Source organism: Tamandua tetradactyla, chromosome 7, assembly GCF_023851605.1.
Source record: "Tamandua tetradactyla isolate mTamTet1 chromosome 7, mTamTet1.pri, whole genome shotgun sequence".
In the NCBI taxonomy this organism is placed as follows: domain Eukaryota; kingdom Metazoa; phylum Chordata; class Mammalia; order Pilosa; family Myrmecophagidae; genus Tamandua; species Tamandua tetradactyla.
In genome coordinates, this window is record NC_135333.1 from 140229534 (window position 1) to 140253006 (window position 23473).

Consider the following 23473-nt stretch of genomic DNA (forward strand, 5'->3'; position numbering starts at 1 on the left):
GGGTTGATATCACTACTGCAGGATGAGAATTATATACAACGGGCATGTCCTGAAGCCACCTACTCAGCCTTTGAAATGCTTCTCATCTTTAGCCCCTAATGTACTCTAAGCACACTCTGTCCCTCTTTATTTATGTACAACAGTTGTTTCTCATAAAGTTTTATAAAATCAAGTAGGCCTTTATGGAGCAATGCCAGCATGATGGGTAAAAGAAAAGCTCTAGACTAGTCAGAAGGAGTTTGAAAAATAGTTATGGCTTTAGAAGGGTTATTTAACCTCTTTATACTTCAGTTTCTCCTCAGAGAAATGAGGTTTTTAATATCTATTATAGAGGAATATACCATTGAAGCTTAAACTTCATGAAAGGAAGTAACAGCCCACAGAATAGGAGAAAATATTTGCAAATCATATATGTGATAAAGGACTTGTATCTAGAATATATAAAGAACTCTTACAACTGGTAATAATAAGACAACCCAGTTTAAAAGTGGGCAAAGGATATGAATAGACATTTCTTCAGAGAAAATATACAAATGGTCAATAAGCACATGAAAAAAGCTCAACATCATTAGTCATTATGGAAATGCAGATCAAAACCACAATGAGATACTACTTCAGACCCACATGGTTGGCTTAATTAAAAAAAAAAAAAAGGTGTTGGGAAGGATATGGAGAAATTGGAAATTGTGGTGCAGCTACTTTGGAAAATAGTCTGGCAGTTCCTCAAATGGTTACCCAGAGACAGAAAGTAAATTAGTCATTTCCTAGGGCTAGGATGGAGTGAGAGGTGGAGGTGGGGATGGGAAAGCTTAAGGGGAAATGAGGAATGAGTGCTAAATTGTACAGGGTTTCTTTTTGACCTGATAAAAATGTTCTGAAATTGATTGTGGTGGTGGTTGCATAACTCGGTGAATATACTCAAAACCATTGAATTATACACTTTAAGTGGGTGATTTGCATGGTATGTGATTTACATCGCAATAAAGCTACTAAAATAACAAGCAGTAAGGAACCATGAAGTTTTTGACTCTAGTTCAATCTGATAAAATGGTTGGCCTTCCCTTGGCTCTCTCCAAGTTCTGACTTGTTTAACATTTCATGACAATGTCTGCTGGGTTCCAAGCAACTCCAGACATCCGTGTCTCTGTTCTCTGAAGCAGCTGTTCTCCAAATGTCTACAGCTGCTCTCTCTGTCAGCTTTGCGGCTTCAGTCGTTTCTTGCTGTCTCCAAAATATTCCTCTTTTAAAGGATTCCAGTAAACTAATCAAGACCCACCTTGAATGGGTAGAGTCATGTCTCCATAATCAAAAGGTCACACCCATAATTAGGTGTGCCACATCTCCATGGAGATAATCAATCAGAAGTTTCCGACCTACAGTGCTGAATCAGGATTAAAAGTTAAGGAAGCTCCCACAAGATTTGATCAGGATTAAAACATCATTTTTCTGGAGTACATAATATTTTCAAACCGGCACACTTCCCATTGACAGAGAAACTCAGACGAAAGCTAGCTGCCTTTCCTCTTAAGAACTATAAATTTGTAACTAAGTAAATCCCCTTATTAAAAGCCGATGCATCTCTGGTGTGTTGCATTCTGGCAGCTTTTGCAAACTAAAACAGTAAATGACAGAGAGATGGAAATTGAGAGTAGCTTTTAGGTGTAAAGCCCAAATAACTGGAATAGTCTCCCAGATTCAGTCTGTTCTATCCTAGGTTGTACATTGTTGTGAGTGATACTGGGCATGTGTGGAGAGGGGCAGGAAGTGAGTACAGAAAGGTGAGATGAAATCACATGTCTTTGCCCTGCCCTCATCCTCTTCCACATTTCCCTTCACTCACTCTGCTCCAGCCATCCTGGCCCCTTGCTGTTTCTTTTGTTTTTGTTTTTTTAATTATTATTTTTAATGTGCTGGGCATACTCCCACCTTGGAATATTTGTATTTGCCATTCTCTCTGCCTGGAATCCCCTTTCTAAGTTATCCAGTAGGTTTCTTCCTTAACTCCTTTGGATTTTTACTCACATGTATAGGAAAGCCTTACCCTGGCCACTTATCTAAAATTGCAGCCCACCACCACCTCCCACACTTCCCTGCATTATTTTTCTCTTTAGCATTTATCACTATCTTACACCAGCAGGTCTCTTTTTTTGGTCTTAGGACCCCTTTATACCCTTAAAAAAAATAAGAAAGGATCCCAAATAGCTTTTGTTTATGTGGATTATATCTATAATTATAGATATTTACCTTATTAGACATTAAAACTGAGGCATGTTTAAAACACAAGAGGATAGAAGCACAGATTCCATTCACTATCAGGGCTCTGGGAAATTTCTGCGATACACTTGTGAAAGAATGAGACTGAAAAAGGCAAAAACACATCTTATTATTATCATGAACATAGTTTTGACCCTAGACCATCTTTGATAACTGCTGCTGCACACTTTACCTTGCAGACACATTTTATTTTGTCTACTTTGTCTTCTCCACTAGAATGTAAACTTCAAGATGCTAGGGATTTTGTCTGCTTTGTTTGTTGTTGTTTCCCAGCTCCTAAACAAAGCCTGCCACATAGCAGTGCTCAAATATTTGAATGCCATACTTGGGAATTTGCACTTTTCTTGCAGATGCAAATGAGCCTTTCCAACTCCATCTTCTGCCATATACTTCTGCCCACCTTTTTCACCTTTTCCCCACCCCAGTCACACAAAAGAATACAAACCCCACTTTTTCTGACTACCCTGTGCTTTTTAGGATAAAGGTGAACTTCCTTAAAGAAGATCCAGTGTCTTCACTGATTTCATCCCATCCCACCCTTCCACCCTCATGTCCCCCACAGATCTACAAAACTCATGTTCTGACCCTATCACACCTTTCCATAAAATACACCTGTGTCTTCCCATTTTCATGATTTGAATCATGCTGGTTTTCAGCCTAAAGTACCGTGTTCTAGTTTGCTAGCTGCCAGAATGCAACACACCAGAGACGGATTGGCTTTTAATAAAAGGGGATTTATTTTGTTGGTTCTTCAGAGGAAATGCAGCTAACTTTCCACGGAGGTTCTTTCTTACGTGGAAGGCACAGGATGGTCTCTGCTGGTATTCTCTCCAGACCCCTGGGTTCCAACAACTTTCTCCGGGGTGACTTCTTTCTGCATCTCCGAAGGCCTGGGCTGAGCTGCTAGTGCTGAGATGAGGAATGCTGAGCTGCTTAGCAGTGCTACCTTGCAATCTCTCATTTAAGCACCAGCCAATTAAGTCAAACATCACTCATTGCAGCAGACACACCTCCTAGCTGACTGCAGATGTAATTGACAACAGATGAGGTTCATGTACCGTTGGCTTATGTCCGCAGCAACAAGACTAGGTATGCTCACCTGGCCAAGTTGACAACTGACTCTAACTAACACATGCCCTTTCTTCTCTATTTATGAAATCCTATTTAACCTTTAAGGCCTGTCATTTTCTATGTACACAAATAAATCATCCATTCCTAATTACTTATCTCCGTAGTTCTTGGCATCTACTGCTATTGTATCATTTGTTTAACTTCTCCTTATTTTAAAGATCTTCATGTCTCCTCAGCCATATAGTAAGTTTCCCAAAGGCAGATCCTGTTTTGTTTTATTTCTGTATTCCTGAGTGCTTACGCTGCTCTGTGGGTAAGGAATTATTATTATTATTTTTTACCTGTGGAAAATTTCAGCCATTTACTGAAGGAGAGAGAATAGTGTAGTGAATGTTCATGTACGCATCACCCCATTTTAACAAGTATCACCTCATTGCCAATCTTATCAAATTTTCCCCACTCCTCTCCTTTCACCCACCTCCAGAGAGTTTCTGCCACATTGGAAAGTGAAAGCAAGAAAGTAAAAATTTGCCTTAAAGGTGGCTAAGAAGATCAATGGTAAAATATTTGTATTACCTTATGATATGTGTATTTATAGTGGAAAAGGAAACAGCAGTAGTTTGTCCCAATGTGGGACCTCGCAGGAAGGGAGTCCACCCCTGTTTCAACAACTTTGGCCAATAACAGCCAAGCAGTACCTGGTTAGGGAATATGTCAGTATGCTAAACCCTTACCCTGTCTGCCCAAAAGCTTATCCCAAAACAGTAATACTTGTACTTCCAGGAGTTATAGAGGTCTCTGAAGATAATAAAAAGATACACTTTTTCTGCTTTTTGGCTTCTAAACTGTTGCTGCTCAGTAAGGCTTTTTTTTTTTAATTTCTTTTTCTTCTGAGCAATTATGTGCCCAATATGTGCAAAACATGGGCTAAAAGCTGAGAGGATACATGATGAATTAAATTCTTAGTCTCTGCCATATGTAAGTCCTCTTACAAAGTACTGTTAAACTCTCAATTGTTGGTTTAAGTATATAGAAGCACTTTTAATTAAATAAAGTTTAATATAAAAGCAGTACAGTGTAGTGCCAAGAGTGGACTCTGGAGTCATGCTTATTTTTGAAGCACTTACTAGTTGGGTGACAACAGGCAAGTTATATAACGTTCCTTGCCTGTGTAATGGGGATAATAATAGTATCTACCTCATAAGGTGTCACGAGGAGTAAAGCACTTTGAACGTTGCCTGGTACGTTATGAGTGTTCAACGAGTGTTAGATATTTGGATTTTTGTCATTATTTTTATGTTGATTATCATCATCACATTAATGATGATATATAATAAATTATATAATATTAACTATTATATAATAGACATATAGAGAGATTCATATTCTAATGAGACAGTTGGGGAAGGGAGGAGTAGGCAATGCAAGCTACAGAAAATTGACGTTAACCCTACTAAAGTAAGATTAAATGAAATAGTCTAACTTAGAATGTTATGTTGTTCTAGGCTTCTTAGTACTTAATGAGGCATTCAGATTAAATAGGATTCAGACCAGATAAGGTTATTACATTGCTGACAGCCCCCTGTAGATGCTCCAGTTTGATGGAGTTTATCAAATGCAGTAGATGGAAGTATCTTGTTAACTTGGTCTTAGGAATAACTGTAGTTCTAAAATCAGGAAGCAGAAAATAATATGTATGTTTCTAAAAAAATATGCGTATACTGTAATACTTCACTTGATGTGTTTAAACATAAAGCGTACCTTGGATTGCAAACTACTTAAGGGCAGAGAGTGTATCTTATGCTTCTGTGTCCCATGCTTTGAATAGTGCTAGGCACGTAATAGGTTCTCAGGAAATATATTTTATTGATTTTAATAAACTGCAATTTTATTGAGATATATTCACATACCATATAATCATCCAAAGTGTACAATCAGTGGTTCATAGTGTCATCATATAGTTGTGCATTCATCATCACAGCATATTTTTGAACATTTTCATTATTCAAAAAACAATAAAAATAAAAAAAATTAAAAATAACACCCAAAACTTACCATGTCCCCTGTCCCCCTTTTTATTTATTTATTTATTTTTGGTCTTTATTTTCTTACTAATCTATCCATACAGTGGGTGAAGGGGCTGCAGTCACAAGTTTTTCACAATCTCACATTCACTCCATAAAAACTGTATAGTTAATGTATTCTTCTTCAGCAATCAAGGCTACTAGATTACAATTCGACAGTTTCAAGCCTTTCCCTCTAACTACTACAGTAAACCAAAAACTAAAAACGAATGTATATATAATGCATAAGAATTACCTCCAGAATGACCTCTTGACTCTAATTTGAAATCTCTCTCAGCCAGTGAACCTTTATTTTGTTTTGTTTCTCTTCCTCCTTTTGGTCAAGAAGGCCTTCTCAATCCCACGATGCCAGGTCCAGGCTCATCCCTGGGAGTCATGTCCCATATTGCCAGGGAGTTTTACAGCCCTGGGAGTCATGTCCCACATAGGGAAGAGGTCACTACTGAGTTCACCTGCCTAAGTGGCTTCCAGAGAGAGGTCACATCTGAGCAACAAAAGAGGTTCTCTGGGAGTGACTCTTAAGCATAATCATAAGTAGGCTTAGTGTCCCCTTTATAGGAGTAAGTTTCATAAGGGCCAGCCCTAAAATAGAGGGCTTAGCCCCCAATGCTTGCGAGAATATCAGGAATATCCCAGGTGGGAAAGTTTAATATTTCCACCTTTTTCTCTAGTCCCTCAAGGGAACTTTGAAAATATTTTTTATCTTCTGCCCATTTTACTCTGCCATGTGTCAGGGCATTACATTAACGTGGACAAACCAAGATGGAACCTTGCACCTATTCAGGGTCCCATGTAATTTATAGTGTCCAAATAAACTGATCGTATAAGATAGTTGCTACTGAAAATACAAAATAAATGTCTTTTCCTTTGGTCTCCCACAGAAGTTGAAGTTTTAAAATACAGTCAATATCATCCTTTACCCTTTAGTCTAATTTACTTTAGTCCTAACCAGATCAACTTCATTCGTATCTCTAATTGAAGTCTGAACTGTTTATCAACTTTTTAAACAGTTGTTATATGGAGTAATGCTGACTTTCATAGCTGAAGAACTCTAGCTCAGAGTCTCAGGTGTCACACAGATACCCAAAGTTCCAGGGAACAACCAGGTTATACGCTAAGAGTTTAGCACGTCAGAATTAAAGAAATAACAGTTATAGCTCCATAATAGATATGACAACTGTAAGAGCTTACAATCTAGTAACCTTTACAGTTAGCATTTTACTGATAACCTATGCTCTTGAATTGAATTCTCAGAGTTTGTACATTTTAGTTAGTCCATATTCGTGAGGCATTATAATATCTGTCTTTTCATTTCTGCTTTATTTCACTCAACATACTGTCCTTAAATTTCATTCATCTAGTTGCGTGCCTCACATTATACTGATTCTTTTAAATTGATTTTTTAACACCTCTGCTGTCTTACTAAGTGCTTCATCTATATTGGTACCATTTTGTTTGGAGCTTTTTTTAAATTTAGGGATAAAATCTATTGTTGATTCAAGTATAGCATAGTGGTTGGGAATGTGACTACAAGCCAATTAGATTGTGTTGTTAATTTTCCCATCTGTAAAATGAGAGGGAATCATAGTATTTGTAGCATTAGGTTATTATGAGGAGGCATTCTTATGAAATGCTTAGCACGGTGCCTAGCACACATAATTACTGTTCTTTTTTTTTTTAATTTTAAACATTTTATTTCAGAATTGAAATAATTTCAAGTTTACAAGAAAGTTGAAAAATAATACAGACAAAATATAGAATTCCAATGTGTTCCCAAACCCAGATACCCAGATTTATCAACTATTAGCATTTTGCCGTATTTGTTATATCATTCTATCTTTTATTTATTTCTTTCTATTTGTCTACCTATCAATCATCTACCATCTATTTTTCTATTAGTCTATGTATATCTAGCTATCTCTTCTAAACATTTGTGTGTATATTACATACATCAGGTACCTTTAACACTTAATGCATCCTTGTACATTTCCTGATAGCAAGAACACTCAACTCTGACTACTTAAGTACAACTTAATTAGTGTTCTTTAAATGTTAGTTATTATTGATTTCCGTCAATTACTTTTCACAGTCATAAGGAATTTTACTAAGGTTTGCCACATTGTGTCTTTATTGTGCTTAGAATTGAAAAGTAGGAGTTACAGAATTGTGGGTGTAGGGAATAGGAAGCTAACACTTAAAATGGACGGTGTTTCTATTTGGGATGATGGAAAACTTTTGGTAATGGATGGTAGTGATAAAAGAGTTACAAAACTTTCTCAGAATCTAGGTATTTAGAGTCCTCCTTGACACAGAACAGCATACCTCAGTGATGATAGAAAGGGGAGGGAGGTGAGGCAATGCTTAAGGGAGACATTGAAGTGGAGGGTTCTGATCTCCTGGAAAGAGAGTATTTGTAAAAAGGAGAGGGTCACAGGATGGAATGTGAGAAGTAGAGCACACAAACTAAAGTACTGTCAGGTGATTTGCTTCAAAGAATTGTCTATTTATTAGATGTATTCCTTTGAATATTTAAATGTGGATATTTTGTCATTGTGACTTGATTTGGCAGGTTTAAATTTAATTTCACTTGGCAATGCTCTTAGTTTTAGTTTATCATTTTTTTCTTTCATTCAACACATTTAGTGAGGGTGTGTTAGTTACTGTTCTGGACACTTAAGATTTAACAGTGAACAAAATTGGATAAAAATTTCACCCTCACAGAGCTTATATTTCTAGTCAGGGGAGACAGATACTAAAGAAAATGGATTTAAGGCAGCTACTCCCCAGAAAAAGATGTTGTAAGTGTGATGAAACAGCAACGTGTGATGAAACAGCAACGTGTGATGTTGCCAGAACAAGTCACCCAGTTGTACTCCATGTAGTCTCATAAGAGTGGCTTTACCTCTGGTTACCATGGTTCAGGACTGGTGTTCAGTCTTTCTTACGTAGAAACCTCACTCTATCAGGACCTAAAGTTGATCAGAGCCAAGAAAACTAACACTGCTCAATGTATAAGGGAACAAAATATGAACCAGAATGCCACTTTATTAATCCAGTGAAATTACAGAACTGCCACAGGTCAGAACATAAACATCACCGTTCAGGCATGTCCTATTCTTGTAGTCAGGCTACTTGAGAAGTCAAATTATAATTAGAAAGTTGCTTTGGTGTGAGTACAGAGTCTGAAAACCAGTAATGCAAGTCCACAGGCCAAAGAATCCCTTGTCTTGGACAGTGCTTGACAAGTCGTTTTTTCTCTAGGCGGATTCAATATGAAACGAGATAAGATTTCAATTTATTAAATTACTGTCAAATTCTAGTCTTGTTTTTCCATTTTCTGCCACTCAGAGACTACATCCATGTCATCTTGGTTGGAATTTTGGGTATAACTCTACTCTTACAATAAGAGACATTTGTAGACAGCGTTGTTTTACTCTTTGGAATGACTAATTGCACGTTAGGTATGGAACTTAAACAGCATTAAAAAAAACCATAATCCTTGAGTCTTCAAGTTCTTTGGGACCATCGTATAGATATATCCTGTACCCCTTATTCATTTTGGATATAACATGCATGAACAGCAAAGAGCAATTACTAATCTAAAAAAGTTCAAATATAGCTGTGAGTTGCCAAAAATTTTCCCATATATATTTAGACTATATGAAAGAATAATTTTTTTAAAGTATGTTGCCTTTATTTGCTTACTTTGAAACTGTAAGCGACATGAACATTGATCACTTCAAATGGTTTTTTTAGAGTGGTTGAAGTAGAAAAGATGTAGATGCCTTTTGTAGCATTTGAGTGTAGGCTGTTCTTTTAGGGTCATCCCGCTTTGGGTTTGTTGAAAGACACTGTGCTATAAGTGTAGTGTTTTTGCTGATTAATAAATATGGAAGGAATGCTGGAGTTGGGCAATCAGCATTTGCAACCATTATAGTAAAGATTGGATCAGGCAGAAATCATAAACAAATGTGAAATCTGGGACATATTATGATGAGGGGCATGATATTTTTATAGCCTTAAAGTATCTCCAACAGATTGCTTCTTATTCTAAAGGGAAATACAGTAATAGTATAGAAATCAAACAGTACCTTGACTGAATGATCAGAATTAATACAGTATTATCAAATTGTAATATTTACAATATTATTCACCAAGAAGAGGCTGGACATCAGGTGCCTCCAGATGTGATAGCCCTGAGGACACATCACTTACGTAGTATCTGAGTCAGGATTAATAACCTGAATCTATTATGATGAAACTTTAGACAACTCAAGAAGAGGAATATTCTGATTATTTTTTAAATGAGGGGTTTGTATTTCTTCAGAAATGACAGTGTCAGAAAAGGAAACGAAAAGCTTGTAGAAATGATATATGCTAAATGAGGCTGAAGAGACATGGCAGCTACCCAAACTGGATCCTGTATTGGAGAGGAAGATACTATAAAGAACATTATTCAGTCCATTTTAAAAAATTGCAATAGAGATAGATAAAAGTATCATTTGGAAATGTACTGAAATTGATAACTATGCTGTAATAATGTAGGAGTGTGCCCTATCATGGAGGGCCATGATGTATATAGCTTACACTGAAATGGTTCAGAAAAAAATGTATTTTACATGTAAATGTATAGTTAGAAAATGTACACTCAAATTATAAAGCAAATGGAGTAAAACGTTAATAGTAGGTGAATCTGGGTGAAAGGTATATTCTTATTCCTGCAGCTTTTCTGTACATTGAAATTACTTCCAAATAAAAGTTAAAAATTTAAAAATAGAAAGTTAACTTGGTAAACTTACAGTCAGAATGAGAAGAGTTATGTAGATAAATTTAATGGCCAGAGACATTAAAATGCTGCCCACAATAAATTTTACCTATTAAGTAAACCAAATAATGGAATTGACTGGTGAAGCCATCTTTACCACTGGACCACACTTAAAACAAAATGAGAAATTGAAACTCCCATTTTGTAGTTGCTTTTCAGATTACCTCCATGTCTTAGAAAATTCTTTCTTCAAACTTATGTGATGGATAAGTTTATATGTCAGGCTATGGTGTCCAGTTGTTTGGTCAAGCAAACATTGGCCTGATGTTGAGAGGATATTTCATATATTATTAAAATCATCAGTTAATTGAATTGCATCTGTGACTAATTATGTCTACAATCAACTAAGGACATTGCCTTTAACAATAAGAGTAGAAGGCCTTAAAAAGAAGAAGTAATGATTTCAGCAGTCAGAAAGGGAGATTTTCCATTTCTACTTCAATCAGGCAGCTTCTCCTGGTGAATTCATTGAAAATCTTCATCAGAATTCCAGCTTGCAATTTGCCCTATGAAATTAGGACTTGCTCATCCCTACAATTGTGTGAGCCAATTCTTAAGAAAAAAAATCTCATTATAGTTACATCATATATAATGTATATGTATTACATGTATATTACATAAATAAATTACATTATATATAATGCAGTATATGTATATCCTGTCAGTTCTATTTCCCTAGAGAACTCTGACTAATACACTAAGGTTAAAGGTATTCTTAGGGACAGTCACATTTAGGTCTGACTTTCTGAGGTCACCTTGATTAAATTTAGTATATTCTCAATAGTCCAACACTTATCTATTTTTTTGTTTTGTTTGTTTTTTATAGATAACTAATTTCAATCATTATATTATGACACTAGTTCCTTTTGAAGGATTAATTTCACTCCTTGGTGATAGGTTGAAGGTACTTTCTATACCTAAGTGTTCTACTCACATTTTTCAAATTTTGTAACTAAAGACCTCTACGGATTGAAAAAGCCCATTCCAGCATATTTTTACATTTTTCTAGAGGATTATCTAGACAGAATCTTTGTAACTTCTTGAGTAACACACCTGAAGTACTTTAGAGTATGTTCTAGTTTGCTAGCTACTGGAATGCAACATGCCAGAAATGGAAAGGCTTTTAAAAAGGGAAATTTAATAAGTTGCTAGTTTACAGTTCTAAGGCCGAGGAAATGTCCCAATTAAAACAAGTCTATAGACATGTCCAATTTAAGGCATCCGGGGAAAGATACCTTGGTTCAAGAAGGCCAGCGATGTCCAATGTTTCTCTCTCAGCTGGAAGGGCACATGGCGAACATGGCGGCATCTGCTGGCTTTCACTTGGCTCTACCAAGAGGGACTCTCTCCACAATGTTTCCTCTTTTAAAGGATTCCAGTAAGCAACTCCACCTTCAGTGGGTGAAGACACACCTCCATGGAAATCATCTAATCAAAAGTTAACAACCCACAATTGGGTGGGTCACATCTTCATGGAAACAATCAAAATTGTCAATTGTCGCTCCCACCCAGCGACATTGAATGAGGATCAAAGGGCATGGCTTTTCTGGGGTCCACCACAGATTCAGAGCAGCACATTAGGCCAGCACTGAGCATTTTTGACAGATTTGGCAATTGATTTCAAATCACCTCCTTCCACGTTGCTGTGCCATCAAAAGAGAACATTTTTCCTTGGCTTTTTTTTTTTCAGTCTTTTGTCTCATGAAATTTAAGCTCTCCTCTTCTCTGTTTTCCTGATTGAACTCCAGGTTTTATAAGCCTTCCTTGAAAATGGGCATTCATTAAAAAATGAAGGAAGACACCCTTCTATCTTCTTTGTTTATCCAAATGAAATCTAAAGAGAGAAAGAGAAAACTAAAATTGCATTCACAGAACATAGTTCATTTTTATTTCCACATGAAAGAGTGTAAATAGACCAGGATTATTTTCATGGATTTTATGCAGAAAAACCTAGCTGAGAAAAACCATTTCTATCCCCCTCATGTAGTTTATAAGGCTCAGTAGGAGAACATGTGTAAGATCTTTGAAGAACATAAAAAGCTTATTCTCTTTTGAATTTCCTAAAAAATCCCAGGCCATAGGAATAAGGAATGTAAAAAATAGAAACTAAAAGACTATAATTTCATTTTCGCAAACAGAACAACAGTTACTTTGGAAATATCCAGACTTTATATATGATATATACTGTTTAACACAAATGAGATCACTATTATTCATACAGTTTTGTAACTTGATTATAAAAAGCTTGTCTAAAATAATATATTCATATAGCATGGTTTGAAAGGAAAATAAATATGTGACAGATACATGTCTCAGTTTAATCAAAATAACATTCAGTTACTATCAGTTTAATATCTTAGTTCCTAGAAGTGTAAAAATATTAGAAATGCAAATTTTGGATTGTAATATAAAAATAACTGAAAAAACAAATTCCTTTTTTTTTACAGCATTGGTTTATGAAGTAAGTATAATTCTGTGTGTATGTGTGTTTCTTTCAGGACTAGTGGTTGGATTTATCCTAACCATTGCAAATTTCAGCTTTTTTACCTCTTTGCTGATGTTTTTCCTTTCTTCTTCAAAACTCACTAAATGGAAGGGAGAAACAAAGAAGCGTCTAGATTCGGAATATAAGGAAGGTAAAATGAATTATGTTTGATATTACTTAAAATAGTAAATTTTGTTTTATCCTAAGGTATCAAAAGGTTTAATCAGAATGTTGTTTAGACTTGGATTATAAATTTTATGAAAATTAAGTAGTAGCCTAATTTAGTTTATCATTATTTCATCACAACAGCAAGTAACTGAAAATTTTAGAAACACTTAAGTCTATCATTAATTATTCAGCATTTTTTAATAGCAGCGCATAATGTTGGCAAAGATGCCAAAAAACTTTCAATCTTTTGTTTTTAGTCATTTTCCTTTTATGAAACTGTAGAGCTTAAGTTCCTATAACTGCATGATTTTCCTTCTGAGGAGAAAACATTTTTTGTCCTTTTGTCTGCTTGTTTACTTCCAGGTGGGCAGAGGAATTGGGTTCAGGTATTCTGTAATGGAGCTGTACCCACAGAGCTAGCCCTGCTGTACATGATAGAAAATGGCCCCGGGGAAATCCCAATAGATTTTTCCAAGCAGTACACTGCTTCCTGGATGTGTTTATCTCTCTTGGCTGCACTGGCCTGCTCTGCTGGAGACACATGGGCTTCAGAAGTTGGCACTGTTCTAAGTAAAAGCCCGCCAAGGCTGATAACAACCTGGGAGAAAGTTCCAGTTGGTGAGTCCTGATTTAAGTTTCTCAAAATAACAAAAGCAAGTAGAAAAAAATCTCTTGATTTATTGTGTATCTTATATAGGAGACTTCTGAGATTTTACTTAGTCTCAAAGGGAAAATTGCTAAAGGTTATTAAGATGGTAATGACAAATAATATCAAAATAATGTTGATCTAGGAAATGCCCTAGATAAATGAAATAGGAATGTAGAGATTGATCCATTAACATATCAGTGGGGGCAGAAAAGGAAGAAGCCAATAGAGTATTTGTTGAAAGCCTGTTATGTGCTTAGTGTTGTAACTTATTTCAGTTCCCATTATTAGCAACTATTACCACTGCTACTTCTTTCTGTTCTCCTTTTTTTTCTTCTTCTTCATCATAACAGCTAACATATTTTGAGTAACCTAGTATGTACAAAGTATTGTTCTAACTGCTTTACATAGAATAACTTTTTTTTTCATGGGTAGGCACTGGGAAGTGAATACTTAGATTAACATTTAATAATCATAATAATCATATGAATTGATTCTTTTATTATTTCTCTCTTACAAACAAGGAAACTAAGGCACAGAAAAATTAGGTAACATAAGCTCAGTTACACAGCTTGGTAGTCATAAAAACAGAGATTGAAACCCAGGCAGACTGACTCCACTGAACCATTCCACCTCACTGCTTAAAATGTTAGAAATTACTGAAGAAAAAATAATGTTTTCTAAGTAGGTCATGGTCTTTAGTTTGCATTTTCATCCTTAAAGTCGATCTTGATTAGATAGATAACAAAATTGTTTGCTTTCCTTGACCTTAGGTATTTGCTGTGTGATAACCAGATGATTTTATGCATCTCTTCTTCAGGAACGAATGGAGGCGTGACGTTAGTGGGCCTTGCCTCCAGTCTCCTTGGTGGTACTGTTGTGGGCATCACATACTTCCTCACACAGCTGGTTTTTGTGAATGATTTAGATATTTCTGCTCCCCAGTGGCCAATTATTGCTTTTGGAGGTCTCGCTGGATTATTAGGATCAATTCTGGACTCGTATTTAGGAGCTACAATGCAATTCACTGGTAAGAACATTACTTTGTTATTGCAACTTTCTGATATATTTTTTTTAATGAGAAAGAAATATGGAAAAGAGAAAAAATATGTCAAAGAAAACAAACCCAAAGACGCAGGAAATTGAAGGACCAGAATTAATAGAGCAACTTCTCTACTACAATTTAAATTTACTTATTATAGTATTAAATAAATTAAAAGAGAGTTAGTCCTTGTAAAAAAAAAAAAGAGAGAGAGAGAGAGAGAATGGTCCTGTGGAGCAATAAGTAAAAGCTGTGTGGGGAAGATACAGTGGTGCAGGGAAGAGATGCTTCTGCTTATGGGCCTTCACCTAGTCCCAAGAAAACGGGACATTTGGGATCAGATCATTTTAATGTGCTCTCTTCCATATGTTTTCTAAGTCCACTTAAGAGGTACTTATTGCTTTCACCTAATTAACAGGCAGATGATACTTTTCTGCTGTGACATCATGCTTGCCCTCTGAATTTTAGCCCCACCCAAGATATGTATGACAGTCCATTTTCCTCAACATTTTCTGTGCTATGCTTCTGAAGCTTTCCCATCTCATCACTGTACTGACTATTCTTTTAGGTGCGTGTGTTTGCTCTGTACTCTCATCAAATGTTTTCTCCTTTAACATCCTGAAGAGGCTGGGAGCCTGTTAGAAGATTCCCTGAGTACAGCCCTCCCAATGTTTTCCATGCTCCCAAGATGATCTGCTTCTTTCCCCTTCCCTCCTCTAAGAATGTTTGTTCTCTCAATGCAATGCACCAGAAATGGGTTGGCTTTTATAAAGGGAGATCATTAAGTTACGAGGGTTATTAAGGGTTCCATATAGCTCACCATATAAATTATCCACTTGAGCCATTTTTTCAGGTAGCTGAGACTTTTAATAGCTGGTTTCCTATGGAAGAGAAAAGCTAATTTGCTCTTTTTTTCAATCAAATCATTTGGATTTTCCAGCTCACTTCCTTCCTTTCCACTCCAGGTTTGGATGAAAGCACTGGCATGGTGGTCAACAGTCCAACGAATGAAGCGAAGTACATAGCAGGGAAACCCATCCTTGATAACAATGCAGTGAATCTGTTTTCTTCTGTCCTTATTGCTCTCTTGCTCCCAACAGCTGCTTGGGGATTTTGGCCCAGGGAGTGAACCTTATTTCATTTCCGTAGGTTGAAACTGGGTTGAGTTCAGCTAAATTTGAAATTCAAGTTCCATCCTAAGAGTAATTTTAATCACATAAGTAGAAATGCCAGCCCCTTCCAGATTCCATTATGATGAAATTCCACAATTTTCTTCTCATCTTCTCCCTTGTAACAGCCAGCATCTTTCTGGTGGAAGAGATGAGTGCATAGAATTCATGCATATTTTTTTTTCTTTTGATGAGTGTTGCTTCTTAAGCAATTAAACTATATTGTTCCCCTCCTAGAACTAAAAATGCGTAATGGTAGCTATAAGTTTTATTTTGTTTGTTTAACCAGTGTAGGTACTAAAAATTATGAAATTTTAAAATGGTTCTCAGTTGTGGCAAAGAAATACCAACTGTGCCAGCTTCCCAAATGTTGTATCTGTTTTCAGTGGCTTATATTGATGTGTGTAGAAGCCTGAAGTGTCCTGGACTTTTCCTGTTACCTTGCCATTCTCAATTATGAAAAATATTTAATTTGGTTCCTAGTGTTTCCAGCCTGTAATGAGGAAGAGCCTTGTTCTTCCTTCCTCAAGGTTAAAGATGATAAATGTCTTTTTCATATGACCATTAAAATGCATGAAAAAAAATTATTTTTCAGTAAAAGTAGGAAAGATTTATCTTATAACTAAAAAAATCTGTACCTTACTGTATATTTCAACTGTTCTCTAAGCACAGACTATCGAGAATTTAGTATTTTGATTATTTTCTTGAAATGTGTGTAGGAATCAAGTTGAACATTGGCATCCTGAAGAGTAAAATGTCACTGGAAAATTACCATAATATTTTTATTTGCTGTCCTAAAAGTTATTGGAAGATGTTATGATTTCCTGTTATGTACCTTCTAAATTATGCTGTCCTTTAAATTGTGGCTTCTAAATTTGCTTTTCAGTTTTGTTCTTCACTGTAGATACTGTGTGCTAAAGAAGTTTTGACATAGTGTGACTTATTTTACTAAAAATATTTTAAAGTGTTTATTGTGTGATTTCTATGTCTTTCTCTCCCTCTGTTATCCAATTCTTAAATTCAGGAATGATTTCATAAATAAGCCGCCATCAGATCAGATAAAGCTTAAAATTTCTTACTGGTGACTCAGACCATATTACAGTGATAATAGGACTGACTTGGTTCAGGAAGAAGAAAACCAAAAGAAAACTTGACACCCTTAATCATTAAGCCAAACAACTAAGTGAATCTGAACCAGTGGTTTTCAACTTTGGCTATATTTTGGAATCATCTGAGCATCTTAAAAAAATTTTGCTGTGGGCCTCATCTGCAAAGATTCTGATTCATATAGTGGGGTGCAGTCTGGGTTTTAGCTTTTTGTAAAGCCTTTTCAATACATTAGAATCACCTCTGGAGTTTTTTAAAATGCTTTTCAAGGCCTCTCTAGAGCAACCAAATCTAAATATCTAAAAGCAAGGCCCTTGCATGAATAGTTTTAGAAGCTCTCTGGGAGATTCTAATGTTTAACTGGCTTAAGAACCACTGAAAAAGAAAATCCTAAAGCTCTATACCTAAAAGAAGCTTCAGAAGAGTGGGATTTGCATTTTTAGACAGGCGGTTATTAATAATAGCATGATACACTATCTGAATTCTACTGTTAGTTATGCGATGTTTTATAGCTGTATCACTTACCAAATCATTCCTGTGGCAATTTTTTGTGCAGCTTATTTATTCCTGAAACTATTCTACCATTCCTTATCTCTTTTCCTGGATATTCATCCTCATATCACGCTGTGGGACAAAAATCCTGTATTATTCATTGGATTTGATAGAAACACCATATCATTAACAATCAGGTAAATATTATTTGATAACCTATATTTGAAAACTTAGAGCTAGTTGTGTTTGGGAATTAAAAATTTTCAGATTTTAGAAAAGTAAAGGATACATATAACATGTTTTGTTTAAAATTCCCAAAAGAGTCTAGAGAAGCACCCCATGTTTAAACATGGTTTCATTTCTGGGATGAATGTGGGAATAGCCCCAGTAAGTACAATAACTAAAGACACATAAAAGAGTATCAGATCAGATCAGGTTTTGCCTTTGGATAAGTCTGCCATCAAATTTGTGAAGCAACTTTCTATTTTCAGAGCTTTTTGGATGTGAGACTTGCAAATAAGAAATTGTGGCTGTCCTTTTTTAATTTTAGATGTATTTTACTATAACATCTTTTCTAATTGGATATTTAACTAGTTCAGCCAGTTATTCCTTTTTGCTAAGTGAGCATTTTATGTAAAAAAAAAAAGCACTTTTTATAGGAAAAGATCCATGAAACAGTATTATAAAACAATATGCACCGCCTAACTAGGCAACCTAAAGGGTACTGTGTCTTATCATGCTGTTACACAATAGAGTAGAGCAAAATCTATGTGGCTCAGGGCAACTCCTGAAGGAGACTGAAGACTGGAAGGAATGGTGTGCCGAAGTAACATCAAACCCAGCACTAGAACAATGATCTGGTATAACAGATCCATTCTTAGCTTTTCTCATTTCTTGGTTTAATCTATGCCTCAGTTGAGGTACATACATCTTTTTTTTCCTAAGTCCTATATATGTAAGATGCTAGCTTCAGAAATTCCAACCCCACTTCAACTAGACATAGGCCTAGTAGAGAGAATAATCACATGAGGTAAGGCGTTATAAACTCTGCCACATGCCTGCAAATACAAACAACTGCTGCCTCTTAGGCAACCGGTATTCTACGGCCCAACTACAACTGGATTTATCTGATGTTCCTGATACCATCACACAGAATGAACTGTATTAAAAATGCCGTCAAGCCCCAGGTGAATTGAGTGTGCTTTAAAAATGAAAACACAAGCATGCAGCTTAATTATGTAATCTCCTTATGGAGTATCTGTTGCTGTAATTCCAAGTGGTCCTGAATATTTTTTTGAAACATTTTTTTAATTGTGAAATATATATGCAAAAAAGCAATAAATTTTTAAGTACAAAATTTATTGTACAGATTTCAGAGTTTGGCATGGGTTACTATTCCACAATTTTACGTTTTTCCTTCTAGCTGCTCCAAAACACTAGAAGCAAAAAAAAAATTAATGTAATGATTCAGCAGTCATACTCATTTGTTAAATCTTATCTTCTCTGTTATAACTCCTCCTTCTCCTTTGATCCTTCTCTCAGTCTTTCGGGATATTTGGACTCTGCCCATTCTAACTTTTTCATGTTGGAAAGGAGTGTCATAATATGGAATGGGGTATGGAACTAGTTGATGTTCTTGGAGAGACTGGCGCCTCTGGGTTTCAGAACTTATCTGGCCTAGGAATCCATCTGCAGGTTTCAGGTTTCTAGAAAGTAATTTTAGTATGTGAAACTTTTGTAGAAACTCAGGTAGAGCCCTAGGTGTTCTTTGGGGTTGATAGGAATAGTTTTGGTTAGGATTTGTAAACCTTGGTAATTAGCAATATCTAGCTAAAGCTAGAGTAAGAGTAGCCTCTAGAATAGCCTCTCAATTCTGTTTGAACTCTGTTAGCCCCTGATACCTTATCTTGTTACATTCCTTTCCCCCCTTTTGGTCAGGAAGGCATCAATCCCATGATGCCATGACCATGTCCCATGTTGCCAGGGAGACTTTCATCCCTGGATGTCATGTCCCTTGTAGGGGAGAGGGTAATGATTATACTTGCAGAGTTGGGCTTAGAGAGAGAGGCCACATCTGAGCAAAAAAAGAGGTTTTCTGAAACTAACTCTTAGACATAACTTATAGATAAGCATAACTTCTCCGCTATACAGATACCCCTCACGAGAGCAAGCCTCAAGATCAAAGGCTTGGCCTATTGACTTGGGAGCCCCTTATATTTGAGACAGTATCAGGGATTTCTCTGGTGGGAAAACTTAATAGTTCCATATATTTCTCTCCCATCCCTCAAGGGAATTTGCCACTACTTTTTAGTTATCTGCCAAACATAACTCTGAACTGTATCCCAACATACTCTGGGATATATCTGGGTATTACCTTAAGCTGTACAGAATTACAAGCCCTCACTCCCATTGTGGGCTCCATGTGTTTGGGTTTTTTAAATGAGCTACCCAGATAAGTTGCTTCACAAAATTGGGCAAAATAAACCTCTCTTCCTTTGGTCTCATAAAGTAGGTGAACTTCTGATATACAACATCATCCTTACCCCTGTATTCTGATTTACCTCAACCCCAACCCAGTTGGCTTTGTTCTTACTTCTAATGGAAGCTTGATCTCTGATCTCTTTTTTGGTTTCTGTAGCAGATATATGTAGCAATGCTGACTTTCAGAGCTGCAGAACTCCAACTCTGAGTCTTAGGTGTCACACAGGTAGCCAAAGTTCCAGGGAAAATACCAGGTGGTCCTAAACATTTTTACAGTACATAAGTGTTCACTATGTGTTTGTTGAGTTAAACATGGGTCTGATTGTTTTAAGAATCACTGAAAATTGATAATCAGGAGCATATTTCTGGAGGGAAATAAGAAATGAAAAACCAGTTTCGCTACCTGAATTTCTGAATACTATGATGAACCCAACCCATATGATGATGTATTAATGATTTTTGAAATAATAAGCTAGGAAATAATTTAAAACTAATGGAGAGGCCATTTGGTGGGGCAAAGATTCTGATATTATTATTATTCCCTGCCAAGATTAAACATGTTAATTCTCTTCCGATTATTATAACTAACCCCGTAAAGATTTATTTTATAAATGTGGGGACTCTTTCTTTGGATTTTTCTTTTTTATTAATGTTTAATTACTTAAGTAATACACTGAATCTCTTCTCTTTAAAAAATCAGAATATTAGAGATAAAATTAAAATATCCTTTTGCCCTAGCTCTTCTCACTTCCCTCAGATAACTACTGCTATAAGTTTGGGATATTTTTACATAATATATGCTTCAGGTATATTATCTGGTATGATTACAGATAGTTCTTACTTTTGTTAAAATAATAAGTTTTATGGTATTAAATTATGTGTCATTAAGCTACTATTAAAAATACATATAGAAAATTATCTTTCTAAATATACTCATTTGTGTCTTTTGCAAATCAAAACAAATGCTCAAAGTAAATAAAATAATCTTTGGGAATACCCTTCTATCCTTTCTCCCCCTCCCCACCAATCAATGTTTAAATAGTCTTCCTTCACTTTATTTGCATCTTTTAGCAGTGAACTAAAAGAGTAAAATGAGATTTTAGTATCAAAGGGAAATAACGAAAATTAACAGTCTGTATACTCAAAGGAATCTTTTGATACACCACTTTTGAAACGGTACCAAATTAATATAATTATTACATATTTTCCTGTTTATGTAGTGACCCTTGTTTGAGACTGGATTGTTGGCAAATTTTTCAAATTCTTCTACTCTTGCTTGCAACTATTTGCACTTAGAATTCTACACAGCAAGCACTTTATTGCATGTCAAAATTATCAGCACATTGCCATAGAATTCTAAAACAAAGAACCTTACGGAATCGCGCAGCCACTTCCCAGTTTTAAAGCTAAAAATCACAATATACCATCTCATATGAGTGACTATAATCTTTTTTTAAACTCTTTAATACTTTCCTACCTCTTATACAGTCCCTGCTGCATAGAATTCCCGACTTTCTCCCTTTTTTATCCTTCAAAAACCAACTCAGTCACTTCCTCACACGTTTTCCTAGATCCTCTCAGATTGAGTTAGCTAACCATTTCACATATTCTATACTTTAACTATAGCAGTGTGCTGGTTTGAAAGGATGTATGCACCCTAGAAAAGCCATTTTTTTAACTTTTTTTATTAATTAAAAAAAATTAACAAACAAAATATTTAGAAATCATTCCATTCTACATATATAATCAGTAATTCTTAATATCATCACATAGTTGCATATTCATCATTTCTTAGTACATTTGCATCAATTTAGAAAAAGAAATAAAATGATAATAGAGAAAAAAAACTGTACGTACCATACCCCTTACCCCTTGCTTTCATTTACCACTATTTCAAACTGAATTTATTTTAACATTTGTTCCCCCATTATTTATTTTTATTCCATATGTTCTACTCTTCTGTTGATATAGTAGCTAAAAGGAGCATCAGACATAAGGTTTTCACATTCACAGAGTCTCATTGTGAAAGCTATATCATTGTTCAATCATCATCAAGAAACATGGCTACTGGAACACAGCTCTACATTTTCAGGCAATTCCCTCCAGCCTCTCCACTACATCTTGAACAACAAGGTGATATCTACTTAATGCATAAGAATAACCTCCAGGATAACCTCTCGATTCTGTTTGGAATCTCTCAGCCATTGACACTTTGCCTCATTTTACTCTTCCCCCTGTTGGTGGAGAAGGTTCTCTCAGTCTCTTGATGTTAATTCTCAGCTCATTCTAGGGTTTTTCTCAATCCTTTGATGCTGAGTCTCAGCTCATTCCAGGATCTTTCTCCCACGTTGTCAGGAAGGTCCACACCCCTGGGAGTCATGTCCCACACAGAGAGGGGGAGGGTGGTGAGACTGCTCATCATATTGGCTGGAGAGAGAGGCCACATCTGAGCAACAAATGAGGCTCTCTTGGGGGTGACTCTTAAGCCTAAATTTTAAGTAGACTTGACCTATCTTTTGTGGGGTTAAGTTTCATGTGAACAAACCCCAAGACTAGGGGCTCAGCCTATAGCTTTGGTTGTCCACACTGCTTGTGAGAATATCAAGAATTCAACTTGGGGAAGTTGAATTTCTCCCCACTCTCACCATTCCCTGAAGGGGGCTTGCAAATACTTTTCCAGTCACTGATCAAATCATTCTGGGATTCATCAGGGGATCACTCTGGACAAACCAACAAAATCTCATGTGCTACCTGAGATTCCAAGTACTTATGACATTCAATCAAACTATCTACATGATTTATATTAGGAAATGCTCTAGTCAAAATCTAAATTTTGTAACAAATAAACATTTTTTGCTTTAGTCTCACACATAAGGTGACATTTTAAAGTATTAGTTATCATCTATTTTCAGCACCCTGCAATAATGACAATACTTTGTTCTTCCTCATGCAAAAACATTTTTAAAATTTGTACATTGTACATTTCACTATTGTTATACATTCTAGGCATTTCTAGATTATACCATCTCGATCTTTAACATCTATCTTTCTTTCTGATTTCATTTATGTCCCCAGCCCTCCTCCCGCTATCATTCTCACATGCAGCTTCATTCAGTGTTTTAACATAAGTACATTACAGTTAGGTAGTATTGTGCTGTCCATTTCTGAGTTTTTATATCCAGTCCTGTTGCACAGTCTGTATCCCTTCAGCTCCAACTACCCACTATCTTACCCTATTTCTATCTCCTGATGGTCTCTGTTACCAATGACATATTCCAAGTTTATTCACTAATGTCGGTTCATATCAGTGAGACCATACAGTATTTGTCCTTTAGTTTTTGGCTAGTCTCACTCCGCATAATGTTCTCTAGGCCCATCCATGTTGTTGCATACTTCATAAGTTTATTCTGTCTTAGAGCTGCATAATATTCCATTGTATGTATATACCACAGTTTGTTTAGCCACTCGTCTGTTGATGGACATTTTGGCTGTTTCCATCTCCTTGTAATTGTAAATAATGCTGCTATAAACATTGGTGTGCAAATGTCCGTTTGTGTCTTTGCCCTTAAGTCCTCTGAGTAGATACCTAGTAATGGTATTACTGGGTCATATGGCAATTCTATATTCAG

At 35.9% G+C, this 23473-nt stretch overlaps 1 protein-coding gene across 5 annotated transcripts in view; it reads left to right on the forward strand.

Annotated features, from left to right (window-relative positions):
• The window catches only part of TMEM19 (transmembrane protein 19), a 67767-nt gene that overhangs the window by 5546 nt on the left and 38748 nt on the right, over nt 1-23473 (forward strand). For 2 of the 5 annotated variants that reach the window (XR_013155818.1, XM_077111442.1), the window contains exons 3-5: nt 12753-12890; nt 13271-13525; nt 14374-14583. Coding sequence is in view for 4 of the 5 variants with exons in the window: in XM_077111442.1 (XP_076967557.1) it covers nt 12753-12890; nt 13271-13525; nt 14374-14583 (603 nt within the window). In the remaining variant the exon portion in view is untranslated. Of the gene's footprint in view, nt 1-12752; nt 12891-13270; nt 13526-14373; nt 14584-15560; nt 16734-17427; nt 20703-23473 lie in introns of those variants that run through there. The other 3 variants (XM_077111441.1, XM_077111440.1, XM_077111443.1) reach the window with 3 other exon arrangements.